The sequence below is a fragment of the Herpailurus yagouaroundi genome, unplaced genomic scaffold, assembly GCF_014898765.1.
Source record: "Herpailurus yagouaroundi ecotype Mexico unplaced genomic scaffold, PumYag 160, whole genome shotgun sequence".
In the NCBI taxonomy this organism is placed as follows: domain Eukaryota; kingdom Metazoa; phylum Chordata; class Mammalia; order Carnivora; family Felidae; genus Herpailurus; species Herpailurus yagouaroundi.
The window spans coordinates 19,368,436-19,382,262 of NW_024412401.1; the positions used below are offsets into that span (position 1 = coordinate 19,368,436).

At 38.5% G+C, this 13,827-nt stretch overlaps 1 protein-coding gene across 6 annotated transcripts in view; it reads right to left on the reverse strand.

Annotated features, from left to right (window-relative positions):
- Positions 1-13,827, reverse strand: part of UBAP2 (ubiquitin associated protein 2) — a 111,261-nt gene that overhangs the window by 60,507 nt on the left and 36,927 nt on the right. For all 6 annotated transcript variants that reach the window (XM_040481481.1, XM_040481480.1, XM_040481479.1 and 3 more), the window contains 3 exons: positions 11,451-11,561; positions 5,972-6,125; positions 4,037-4,114 (listed from right to left, as the gene is read on the reverse strand). In XM_040481481.1, coding sequence (XP_040337415.1) covers positions 4,037-4,114; positions 5,972-6,125; positions 11,451-11,561 — 343 coding nt within the window. The remainder of the gene's footprint in view (positions 1-4,036; positions 4,115-5,971; positions 6,126-11,450; positions 11,562-13,827) is intronic.

A 13,827-nucleotide genomic window follows, 5' to 3' on the forward strand; every position in this document is an offset into this window, starting at 1 on the left:
ACTAATATTCACTAAGCAAAATAATTGTGTTTTTGTGTATATAGGGTACTAAGCGTTTTCCCCCTCTTGCCATGTGCTGGATGTGGGAGTCAAAGCAGTTGAAAGAAATCTCCAGACACAGACCACTACCATTCCAAGAACTTGCTTAAATATGTTTAAATATAGGTGTTACGATATACAAATTTTAACTCACGTTTACACGTGGTGTATATGGTAGGCTGATTTCTTTTAAGTCTAATCTGATTTATAGGGGCACGTGGGTGGCTCAGTCAGTTAAGCATCCGGCTTCAGCACAGGTCATGATTTCACAGCTCCTAGGTTTGTACTGACAGCTCAGGGCCTGTGGAGACTGCTTTGGATTATGTGTCTCCCTCTCTCTCTCTGCCACTCTCCTGCCTATGCTCTCTCTCCCTCTCAAAAGTAAATAATAAGAAAAAATTAAGTCCAATTTGATTTATAGAAGGTCAATCTGAATCCCTCACTCCCACTTTACATCCTTTTTTTTTTTTTAAAGATTTTTTTTTTTAACATTTATTCATTTTTGAAAGTAAGAGAGACAGAGCATGAGCAGGGGCAGGGCAGAGAGAGAGGGAGACACAAAATCTGAAGCAGGCTCCAGGCTCCGAGCTGTCAGCACAGGGCCTGACGTGGGGCTTGAATTCACAGACTGCGAGATCATTACCGGAGCTGAAGTCGGACGCTCAACCAACTGAGCCACCCAGGTGCCCCTTTACATCCTTTCTTAAAAAGGATTAGGTACTGGGGCGCCTAGCTGGCTCAGTCCATAGAGTGTGTGGTTCTTGATCTCTGGGCTGTGAATTCAAACTCCATTTTGAATTCCCAAATGCATAGAGAGATTACTTACAAAATAAAATCTTTCAGAGAGCTTAGGTAACTCACTCTTGATTTTGGCTCAGGTCATGATCCCAGGGTCACAGGACCAAGCACCAAGTCAGGCTCTGCAATGAGCATGGAGACTGCTTAAGATTCTCTCTTTCCCTCTGCCCCTCTACCCAGTTCACGCGCGCGCGCTCGCTCTCTCTCTCTCTCTCTCTCTCTCTCTAATAAAAAAAATTAAATAGGGTTGCCTGGGTAGCTCAGTCGATTGGGCAACCAACTCTTGATTTCAGCTCAGGTCATGATCTCACAGTTCACGGAATCAAGCCCTGCATGGGGCTCTTGAGCTGTCAGCACAGAGCTAGCTTGGAATATTCCCTCTCTTACGCTCTCTGACTCTCCCCCACTGATTTTCTTGTGCATTTATGTTCATGCCCTCTCTCAAAAATAAATTTTAATGTTTATTAATGCTCCTTTTAATAGGAGCATCTGGGTGGCTCAGTCGGTTAAGAGTCCAACTCTCAGTTTCACCTCAGGTCATGACCTCATGATTTGTGAGATCAAGCCCTACACTGGGCTCTGCGCTGACAGCCCAGTGCTTGCTTAGCATTCTTTCTGTATGATGTGAAACATGACATCCTAAAAGGACAAATGACAGAGTTCTGATAGCAAATCAATGGTAAAGAGAAAAAAGAGATGGTACAGAGATGTTAGGAAGAAAAATATTCTAGATTAAAAAGAACATGCAATGTATAAACCTTGTTTCAATCCTGCCTCAAAGAAATCAACTGTGAAAAGACATTTAAAAAAAAATTTTTTTTAATGTTTATTTATTTTTGAGAGAGACAGAGACAGAGTGTGAGCAGGGCAGGGGCAGAGAGAAAGGCAGACAGAATCCGGAGCAGGCTCCAGGCTCTGAGCAAGCTGTCAGCACAGAGTCCGACGTGGGGCTCGAACTCACAAACCGCGAGATCATGACCTCAGCCAAAGTTGGATGCTTAACCAACTGAGCCACCCAGGCGCCCCAAAATTTTTTAAATACTCATAAAATTTTGTAAAAAATCAGACTATTAGATGATACCAAAAGTTTACTATGACTTAAAAATCTCTGCAGACAAGGTAGGAAAGAGACATATAAAGCCAATATGGACAAAAATCTTTAGTTATTGTTGACTAAGAGGGAGTATACATATGGTTCATTTAACTACTCTCTCCACTTTTGTCTAAGTTTGAAATTGATCATAATTTTGTTTTATTTTATAAAGATTTTATTTTTAAGTAATCTCTATACCCAACACGGGGCTCAAACTGACAATCTTGAGATCAAGAGTCACGCACTCCACTAACTGAGCCAGCCAGGCACTTCCGAAATTGATCATAATTTTAAAAGGCTAGAAAAGGGAATTATAATTAAAATCTGTTAGATAATTCCAATCTTATTTTGACTGTGCCTGGCAAATCAGTACACAGTTTTGCCCTTCTCTGATCTCTGGATATCATTTACCTTTGGCCTATATAGTATTTTAGTGAGTGACAGTTTAATGAACAGCCAAGGTAGTTGGTGGTAGGATATATAGTGTCTACATTATTTTTGTGCTTAATAACACTAATGATCAAAAATTCTGTCAATACACAGTGTTTATACGGAGAACAGTCACAACTGCATGTAACAATGTATCAAACAGTGGCATCTGGCCAGGTGGCAGACCTGTAACTCTTGACTAGGAGTTGAGAGTTTGAGATCCATGTTGGGTGTAGAGATTATGTAAAAATAAAAGCTTAAAGAAAAACAAGAGGTACCTGGGTGGCTTAGTTGGTTAAGCATTTGACTTCGGCTCAAGCCATGATCTCATGGTTCATGGGTTCAAGCCCCATATGGGGCTCTGTGATGACAGCTCAGAACCCAGATCCTGCTTAAGATTCTCTGTCTCCCTCTCTCTCTGCCCCTCCCCCGGGCTCGCTCGCGCTCTCTCTCTCAAAAACAAACATAAAAGAAAAGAAAAAAAAAGAATAGGGGCACCTGGGTGGCTCAGTCGATTTCAGCTCAGGTCTCACAGTCCTTGAGTTAGAGCCTCGTGTCAGGCTCTGCAATGACAGTTCAGAGCCTTGGAGCCTGCTTTGGATTCTGTGTTTCCCTCTCTGCTCCTCCCTCACTCATGCTTTCTCTCTCAAAAATAAGCATTAAAAAAAAAAAAAACCACAATTAAAAAATGGATCAAGCAAAATGTCAATTCTGGGAGGTCATCCACTGAACCAAAGTAACATCGGCATATTACACTGTGGATCTTGATTTTAGAACCCTGGGAAAATTCAGTCACATCTCTAAAGAATAGAAATTATGTTATTAAAGTGGCTTAATGACATGCTAGATTAATGAATGTTGAGAAATGATCACTAACATAGGGTGCCTGAGTGACTCAGTCGATTGAGAACCTGACTCTTGATTTCAGCTCAGGTTATGATCTCACAGTTCATGAGACTGGGCCCCACGTCAAGACAGAGCCTGTCAGGCTCTCCACTGGCAGCAGGGAGCCTGCTTGGGATCCTTTCTCTGCCCCTCCCCTTCTCTCTCTCTTGAGCTCACTCACTCTCTCAATATAAATAAACTGAAAAAAAAATTAAATAAAACCAGTATCATATGAGTAAAACACATCTGTTCAAGTCCAACATAGAAGAATTTGTAATTTTTTGATCAGAACTTCAAGTTTTAGGGGCGCCTGGGTGGCGCAGTCGGTTAAGCGTCCGACTTCAGCCAGGTCACGATCTCGCGGTCCGTGAGTTCGAGCCCCGCGTCAGGCTCTGGGCTGATGGCTCAGAGCCTGGAGCCTGTTTCCGATTCTGTGTCTCCCTCTCTCTCTGCCCCTCCCCCGTTCATGCTCTGTCTCTCTCTGTCCCCAAAATAAATAAACGTTGAAAAAAAAAATTTAATAAAAAAAAAAAAAAAAAAAAAGAACTTCAAGTTTTATATTATTCATTTAAAGGGCTTTCTTGGCTTATTTGAAAACAACCACAAAATTTCCTCAAAATTACATGAATTCAAACAATTCATTCATAGCCATCAGTAAACAAATCAAAAAACTACACAAGATCAACCATTCTTTCAGAGTACACTGCCATGCCTTAGTGGAGAAGTAAGTATACCAATAGCTTGATCCTTCTTCCGAACACAACCATCTCCTTCCCTGTTATTCTGTCTTACCTCTGCCACGGGTTCGCTTGCCACGGTCTGAATGCTTGTCCCCTTGACTGCAATCAATTCCATTCTCTTCGCCTCTAACTATGGAAGAAAAGAGCACCTCTTGTATATAATCGTACGTATGAATTATCAAAGGCAAGGACAAAAGAGTTTCACCAAATGGATCAGAAAACAGGAAAAAACAAAACCAAATAAAAGTGGATCAAAAACTGCAGACAGTGGGGCACCTGGGTGGCTCAGTTAAGCGCCTGATTCTTGCTTTCGGCTCAGGTCATGATCTCAAGGTTCATAAGATCCTCACGTCAGACTCTGTGTGCTTGGGATTCTCGCTCTCCCTCTCTCTCTACCCCTTCCCCATTCGTGCTTTCTCTCAAATTAAACATTGAAAAGAAATTTTTTTTAAAGACTGATGACAACACATCTTGTAAATTCATAACTGAAAATTCTGTTGGGAAATTAAAATGATGTACCACTTTTTCTTTGTTCTAGTTGAACTTGGCCCTCCCCTAAAGCAAGTTTGCTTCAAAAAAATGCTTATCCAGCTACATAACACACCAACATTGGCCCACTGTTTATGTTCAAAGCCTAGAAAGTCACAGAATAGTGAAACAGCAATACCAAAGAAATACTGAGTTGCTAGAAAAATTACGTTGCAGACCGGTTTTCTTAGGATGTTATCCAGAATATGTCAACATGGTCTTGTCTTCTCCTCATCCCTTTATTGGCATTAATGACTGTATAGAATACAGAAATTTCATGAGCAGTACTGGCACAGCTTCCTCTCATCTCTTTTCCCATGAGTCATTGGTGTTGTCCCAAGTGCCTTTTTTGGCTACTCCATTTAAATTTGCCAAACAACTCCCTGAGGCACCTAGGTGGTCTGGCTCAGGTCATGATCTCACAGTTCATGGGTTCGAGAGCCTCACATTTGTGCTTCACCACAGATCCCACCTGGAATTCTCTCTGTCCCTCCCCTGCTCGTTTTCTCTTTCTCTCTAAATAAATAAACTTAAAAAAAATAAAATAAATAAATTTGCCAAATACCTCCCTCAAATCCCGATCTTGATGCCTTTGTTCTTCCCCATAATTTCCACATATAACATCATTAAAATGCAATATTCCTGCAAAACATGTTACTTCTCACTCCACCTACATTACAAGTTTTAGGAGAGCAAAAATTTGTTTTATTCATTGCCCTATGCCTATTAGAGTACCTGCCACATTGTAGGTAAACATCTGTGGAGTAAATAAACTAGCAAACGTCTCTAAGATGATAATATTAAGTATTTACCTTTTATTCACTCAAAATTCAGCTATTTTGGTATGGCTGCACAGCAGGTAGTGTTGTTATGGGTAAATAATTACAAACTCTGGATCAAATGAAAGAACAGTGAAAATCTTTCCTATTTGACAAACTTTTTATCAAACCCTTGCTTATATGAGTGTGTGTTAAGTGGGAAGAATAAACAGCATCATCTATCAGGGAATGAAAAACCTAGTTTAAAATGAGAAGGTACACCTGGGGCGCCTGGGTGGTTCAGTTGGTTAAGTGCCCGACTCTTGATTTCAGCTCAGGTCATGATCTCACATTTTCTGAGTTTGAGCCCCAAGTCAGGCTCTGCACTGAGCCGGCTTGGGATTTTCTCTCTCTCTTAAATAAACATTAAAAAAAATAAATAAATAAAGGGTTCAATTGATACATAACAGAAAGCAGTCTTAAGAGACAACACAATTACCTACAGCTCAGGTTAAGGGCTAACATGGAATTGCATCAGTTAAAATTCTAATGAACTACTTAGTTGTAGCTCATTAAGTGTTAACTATAATAATAAACACTGCATTGAGGAACTAGAATTATGGGCATTCACTGGATCACTTTCAGCTTTACGGTGTGCATAAAAATTTTCATAATGAAAAACTGAGAAGAAATGTACTTACACTCTCTCCCACGATTGCCACCTCTTCCTTTCCGGTTGTTATTTCCACGTCCACGATTTATTTCTCTCTCATTTCTCTTCTCTCTATTCTCTTTGTTCTCTGAACTTTCTTTTCCAAAATTCTTCTTCTTCCCCCCTACAGTCTCCCATGAAGTCTACCAAAGATAAGAATGGTCAGAGTTGTCGTTCAAAGTGTATACACTCATTAAGGGTATGCACATGTATTTTTCAGACCTAATTACCCATGCCTTGCAACTCACTTGCCTAACATTTTAAATCTTATCCTCTGATGATAAAGACAACAAACCTCTTGCTAGGCTCCTATTGCTATATACAGCATATAAGTGTGTGTGTATATATATATATATGTATATATATATATATATATACATACACACACACACACACATATACATATATATATATTTATGCTATATATGACAGCAACTAGCTGAATTAACATACTGTGTGTTGTCCCCCCACAGAGCCTTTTCCTGTGCTTTAAGGCTTTTACCTGTGATTTAAGACTAAAGTAACTGATGTTTCCCCAATTTCCCACACAATGCCATCCTCACCTTTATCAGTAAGCCTTAAACCTATTAATAAATGGATTTGCTCAAAGAATACAAAATTACTTTTAAATACTCGATAAAATCTCAGAAAAACAACTTGCTCTATTCAGTTAACCAAAATGACCATCTAAAAAAATTTAATGGTAGGCCAAAAAAAAAAAAAAAAAAAAAAAAAAAATTTTTTTTTTCCCCCAAAGTACCCAAAGATAGTGTGGAGCCCGAGCCTGCTTCAGAGCCAGTCTGTCTTTCTGCCCCTCCCCCACTTGCAACTGTGTGCGCATGTGCACTCTCTCAAAAATAATTAAACATTAAAAAAAAGTAAACTACCCAAAAGTTCAACTTCAAAGACCTGTTCTAATGAGAAGTCAAATTATTTATATAACTTCCCTTCTCTGCCTCTCCTCTAATAGTACAGAAATCAGGGGCGCCTGGGTGGCTTAGTCGGTTGAGCGTCCGACTTCAGCTCGGGTCATGATCTCACAGTCTGTGAGTTCGAGCCCCGCGTCGGGCTCTGTTCTGACAGCTCAGAGCCCGGAGCCTGTTTCAGATTCTGTGTCTCCCTCTCTCTCTGACCCTCCCCCGTTCATGCTCTGTCTCAAAAATAAATAAACGTTAAAAAAAATTTTTTAAATAATAAAAAAAAACAATAGTACAGAAATCAAATCAATCATATATATGTAAATCACTGAGAAAAGAACGCTATGTTCTTGTGAAAGTGAGTATTAGGATATCAATAAAGGTATTTTACTGAGAAATCCCAAAACTGGCCCATTTGTTTCTATTTACTTTGTCATTATTTAACTCATTCTCAAGAGATTTGAAGTGATTCAATCCCACAATAAGAGCATAACTTTATTAAGCCTAAAAAAAACTTAGCAATAAAAGGAAATTACTAACAATGTATATCCAAATAAACAAAAGCACTAGAAATTAATCAACTAAAATTAAAGAAACATAGAGGTGAATTATTTCCAAAATGGTGGAGGCCAGAATTAAAACCTTTTTTTTAGAAGGAATTTTTCTAACATTTAGAAACCTCTGCTGAACCTATGTATACTTAAATATAAAATCACTGGATATGGAAAAAATACATATTAAAACAAGTAATTTTCTGCATTTAAGCTTTGATAAATATTTTTAAAAATCAACAACAATTTCAGCGTGATAATAATCAGGTATATTTACTTCTGATGAGTATGCAGCTATTTTAACCTTCCTGCAAGTCTATCTGGGAATAATACTCAAACTTTAATTAGTTCACAGCTTTTGACCCAGCAAATTTAGTTCCAGGCCTTTATTCACGGGAAATAATTTTTTAATTGTGCAAACATTTATATGCAACAGTACAAAATGGCGGGGGGGGGGGGGGGGCCACAAATATCTAGCTTAAGAGACTATCTACCCTAGAACATCTATAAAGGGAAGCCACTTAAAGAGTAGCCACTTAATGTAGCCACTTAAAGAGTTATCCAGGTGTACACAGAAAGAGATCCATGACACAAGTGTAGCCAGCTATCCAACAAACTGTATAAAATAGGATTACATTTTTTGTTCAAATGGAAGCCCATGCATATACTGAAGAAAGTTAGGAACAGTTATTTAAATGAGGGCATTAATCTGATTTAATTTCTTATTCTGCATTGCTTTTTTAAGTAAACAATAAAGCTTATTTATTCCAGAAAATAATTCTGCATTGTACAAACTCAATTTATTATGTTTGCTAATATGAATAAACAAGATACTTATATATATATATATATATATATATATATATACACACACACATATAAGGTAGAATCCTGTCCTCTTAGGTTAACAAGAGAAAAAGTAAATTACAGAGGTCCTAGAAAATTATACACAGTAGAGTCAGCACAAGTTGCATATGTATACAATTTATAATGTCTTTACATGGCCAGACCTAAAGGTACTCAATCATTATAAAGGGGCATACTTTGTATATAAAACATTTGAGAAAAACATCTGAGCCCATTTCATTCAGCAAAGGATACCCATAAGGAAGTCTTGGCTTGTGAACTCTACAGAGACTGACAAGAACTTATTTGTGAGGCAAAGTAAGGAAAGCAAACTTAAGGGGCAACTGACCTAACACCACCGTAAATGCTAAAAAGAATATCTCTCATTTGACACAACAGTCCATGAGCATGCACACAAGCTTTCAACACGAACCAAATGATTATAAAAGATTTCAACAGAACTTCTGACAACCTTTGTTATCTGTATTTTGCCACTACTTGTAGAATAGGTCTGAAGAAACTCTAAGAGGGATGGCCCTCCCAGACACATTTACAAATCAGAAAAGCAACTTCCCAGGCCAGCTAATTAAAATTCACTCTCCCACCTCCTATTTGCCAGGAACTACACAACAAACAAATTACGTGGAAAAGAAAAATACATTAATGCAAAAGACTGATTATTTCAAAAATATTCTGTCACTCAAAATAGCATTATAATGAAACGAAAGGTTTAGTACTTATGATCATGTTTAATGTTTTCTTTTGCAACAGCTACTCTTCCGTGAGAAAGACACTCTTCCTTAAGAAAAGCATGGACATTTCCACTTAACATTTTTTTCAGAGAAAAAATTTGGATTCAGAAGATCCTGGCCCAAAATAAGGTTAGCCAATAGGACAATTAGATTTGTTTGCATTCATGATTTTAAAAAATTTTTAATGTTTATTCATTTTTGAGAGAAAGAGAGAGAGCACAAGCAGGAGAGAGAGGGAGACACAGAATCTGAAGCAGGCTCCAGGCTCCAGCTGTCAGCACAGAGCCCGAGGCGGGGCTCATGAACCACGAGATCATGACCTGAGCCAAAGTCAGAAACTTAACCGACTGAGCCACCCAGGCGGCCTTTAGTGGTTTATTTTAAATGTTCTTGCTCCTACCAACCCTACAGTGTTTTACACTGTCTAGCACCCCAGTCCAATAAATTCTACCCCAGTCAGGGGAAGATATTCCTTACAGCTGGTTAGCCATGGCTGCTGCAGACAGCAACCAGGTAGGTAGGTTCTACTATCAAAGAAAAGATGTACCACAGCATGATCCTAAACAAACCAGGGTTTCAAAAGGACTTTCCCTCTGCCTCTTCTCTCAACAGCCTTCTCATCTCTCAACAAGCATAGACCTTTTGTGTCTGTATTCAGGCCCTAATTTTGCTATTTTCTGATATGTGAAGAAAGCAAACCAGATCTGACCCCACTTCATGATTTTCAGGTTCAAGATAACCAAAGATATATTCTTTATCATTCACCCCAGTACTAACTCCTTTGGGTTCAGTGCCAAATGAGCAGAGGAAGTAAAACTAACTAAAACAGAGAACTGGACATTTAAGATTTAAAAATTCACCCAACTACCACAGAAAAGGAATAAAGTCTGCTGGAGCTAATGGAAAGGCAACACAAAGTAGTCTACTGGACTACCTGTACCGTAAAAAAGAAAAAGGCCCTCCAATTAACAATTTGGAAATATTACCTTTATTCAGAGTAATTTTTTAAATATGTAAATAGGAGGACAGTTTAGCCCTTCAGCTCATTTTGAAAATAATAGAGATGGGGCACCGGCATGGCTCAGATGGTTGAGCATCTCAATCTACATTTCAGCCCAGGTCTTTATCTCACAGTTCATAGGACTGAGTCCCCCGTTGGGCTCTGTGCTGACAGATGGGAGCCTGCTTGGGATTCTCATTCTCATTCTCATTCTCTCTCTCTCTCTCTCCCACCCCCCCCTTGCCCCACTCACGTGGTCTCTCAAAATAAACATTAAAAAAAAAAGAGGAAAGGAAATTAACAGAGAGCATTCTACACTGCAACCATTACCAATGTGGTAAACACACTCCCTAGAAAACATAGGCCTAAGTGTCAGCAAACAAAAACTATTCAAAATTTTATTTCATCACTTAACATGATGTATTTTCCCAACAAACTGACATATTTGGTAGCTCATCATGTTGACTAGTGTTATCTTGAATGGAATTTTACTCACAGATATTGCTATACTCAAATAGTGAAATATTTTCCCAATTATCTGATTTTTATAATTACAAAAAACTCATTCTTCTTATTTTATATTAAAGATAACATGTTTTACTTTCAAACAGTTCATTTTTATATAGCCTATCCTTAAAAATGAGAACCTGACTAAACTTGGACAAGGAAGGCATTTCTGGTTGCATTTTTATACCCCTTTTAAGGTGCATCATTATTTGTTTTAATCTGCTCTGAAATGGTTTCAATTCCAAATACAAATGAAATATTGTGCAATCTCCATGTAGAAATCAAAAGATTAGGGCTAACAACTGCCTACTGTGGCTTTAGTTATATCCTTCCTAAAATAAAAGGGATGAGGTTTAGTGTGCTTACACATCCTCAAACTTTACTAAACAACAACAACAAAAAACAACAACAACAAAAAAAAAAAACCACACTTTGTTTTTTCCTTATTTTATCTATCTGTCAAAATTTGTCTGTAGAATATTCACACATAAGCAAATAGATATACCAGCAAATCCTGGTTTTCTGTTAGTCTAGAGATATAAGAAGTAGTAAGAGGTGACGACTGAGATGAAGAAACATGAGCAGTGAAGCCAAGAGAAGTTTTTCAGGTGGTGAAAATGTCCACAGGCCCAGAGAATTTGGAAACTGTGTAAGGCTGGAGTAGATGACCAAGTTCTCTTTCGAGTCTTCAGATTCTACAACTTCATGAAGAAACCATATATAACAAAAACAGTCATTTCAGGTTAGTGTTCTTTCTGGTCTTAAAACAAATATGGAATGGAACCCATAACCTTCTCCACCCCCACCCCCAAAAAGGTGAAGTTCAAAATGCAATATGGATTTGGAGACAAATCTTGGCACTGCAAAACAATTAATAATAATTAGTAATACTTACCGTGTCTGAATTCCCTTCCAGCAATATATTGATAGCTTTGTTCACATCTCCATTACAGTCATGTAGAGCCACTATGCACTCATCCTGATTTTTCCCCGTCACTTCCATAAGCTATCAAAATTATAAGGAAATAGTTAAAGGGACCCCAAAATGGCACTTAATATTAATTTTAAGATTCTTCTAGGGGCACTTGGGTGGCTTAGTCAGTTAAGTATCTTGGTTTCAGGTCAGTTCGTAATCTCATGGTTCATGGGTTCAAGACCCTTGTCAGGCTCTGTGCTGACAGGGTGGACCCTGCTTGGTAATCTCTCACCCTCTCTTTCGGCCCCTTCACTGTGTGCACGTGAGCTCTATTATAAACAGATAAACATTTAAAAAAAAAAAAGATTCTGGGGAGCCTGGGTGGCTCAGTCAGTTAAGCATCCTACTTCAGTTCACGTCATGATCTGACAATTGAGTTCGAGCCCCAAGTCAGGCTCTGTGCTGAAAGCTCAGAGCCTAGAGCCTACTTCAGATTCTGTTTCTCCCTCTCTCTGCCCCTCCCCTGCTCACGCTCTGTCTCTCCTCTCTCAAAAATAAACATTAAAAAAAAAAGTTTTAAATAAAATAAATTTAAAAAAGATTCTTCTACATAAAAATAAAAACTACACAGTCCATCCACATGAAGATGCCCTCCTTCCAAACTCTGAGCTTATAATCCAAGGATAGGTTTACCTGCTTTTTGTAGCCATTCATTGTCTTTTTAGAAGTACAGAAGAGCCAAACTACTAATTAACCCTCCTTCAAACTGACCAAGTATCAGATTATTAATCAGCAGCGCACACATACATATATACCAACATTCTCAGCATATTCAGAGTCAGCTGACTACTCTCTTAGTTCAATGGCCTGGGATTTGCAAAATTCTGAACCAAACAGTAAGTGGACTATACATTTCCCAAAGACCAGCTGTATGTGGCTACATTAACAGAACATCCAGTCCAACTATTTTATACAGAGAAAACATTCCCTATGTGGTCTATCACCCCTTGGATTAGAACACTCCATATACATACTAAGTTGCAACACCTAAAGTTCTCACAAATGAAATTCTATAGCTATGACCAACTCACTTCTAGACACAGTACTTTCACAAGCAGCTTCAACAGGGCACTATGTTTGAAGTAATCAAAGAAATCCCCTGATACATTCTCTGTAACAAGGCAGATTAAGCTAGTTAACATTTTCATCACCAAGTATAATCACAGATTAGGCACAAGACAGGTTTCTTAATTACAACTGAAATGTATGATTTACATATCTGTTGTGTTTTACATACATATAACTGTTTTAGTGTGTACTACCTGTTCAAAATGGTATGACCCCAACATCTGAAGTGCTTTCTCTAGGGTCAAAAAACTAATTGATAGCAAAGCCTACCTGGAATCTAGGTATCTTGATCTCATAAATACAGCTCTTTGCACTATACCCTCTCTCTCTGATTTCCTCTCTGCTTTACACAGCTAAAGTTCTACGCACTTTACAGCTTTCCAGTGCTTTGGTCTTTGGATATCTACTAGTGTCAGTTTTAATCAATGCTCTGTTTTGTTGTTTTTAATGTTTACTTATTTCTGGGAAATAGAGAAAGAAAGCACGCACATGGGAAGGGAAGAGCAGAGAAAGAGATAGGGACACATCATCTGAAGTGGGCTCTGTGCTGACAGCAGAGATCCAGATGCGGGACTCGAACCCATGAACTGTGAGATCATGACCTGAGCCATAGTTGGATACTTAACCAACTAAGAGACCGAGACGCCCCATCAGTGATCTGTATTAACACAATACCTGCAAATATGCCTGTGTTAAGATGAATATTAAGTATCAAAATTACCCCCAGTGATTGAATTAGTAACAGACTGAAATTTAAACTTCTAACTCTGAACTCCTGGACCAGTGCTCTTTTTTTGTGTATCTACTATGCTATTCATATAAAATGCAATATAATATGGAGCAGTACGTCTCAAACTGTACATAAATCTCCTTCCAGAAAAAGAGTTCTATAATTTTTAATAAATTTTTTGTGGCCTTCTAAAAATATTACCAACAGTCTAACAACAGCAACTATAAGTAAAAGCAAAGAGTTTACATAGTAAAGGGCAAAATAGTTTGTTAGGCAGGAAGGTAGGCATGAGTGACCTTAGATGTCCAGATGGAGAACTCTAACTGAGAAGAGTCAGGGGACCACCCCATTCCACCTATCTAGCAGTGGGTTTGTGCTTAAACATCCCAGCAGAAGAAGATTAAAGTCTGTTGTGCTTGTTGCACTTGTGTAGAAAGCAGATGTTTGGGGGCGCCTGGGTGGCGCAGTCGGTTAAGCGTCCGACTTCAGCCAGGTCAC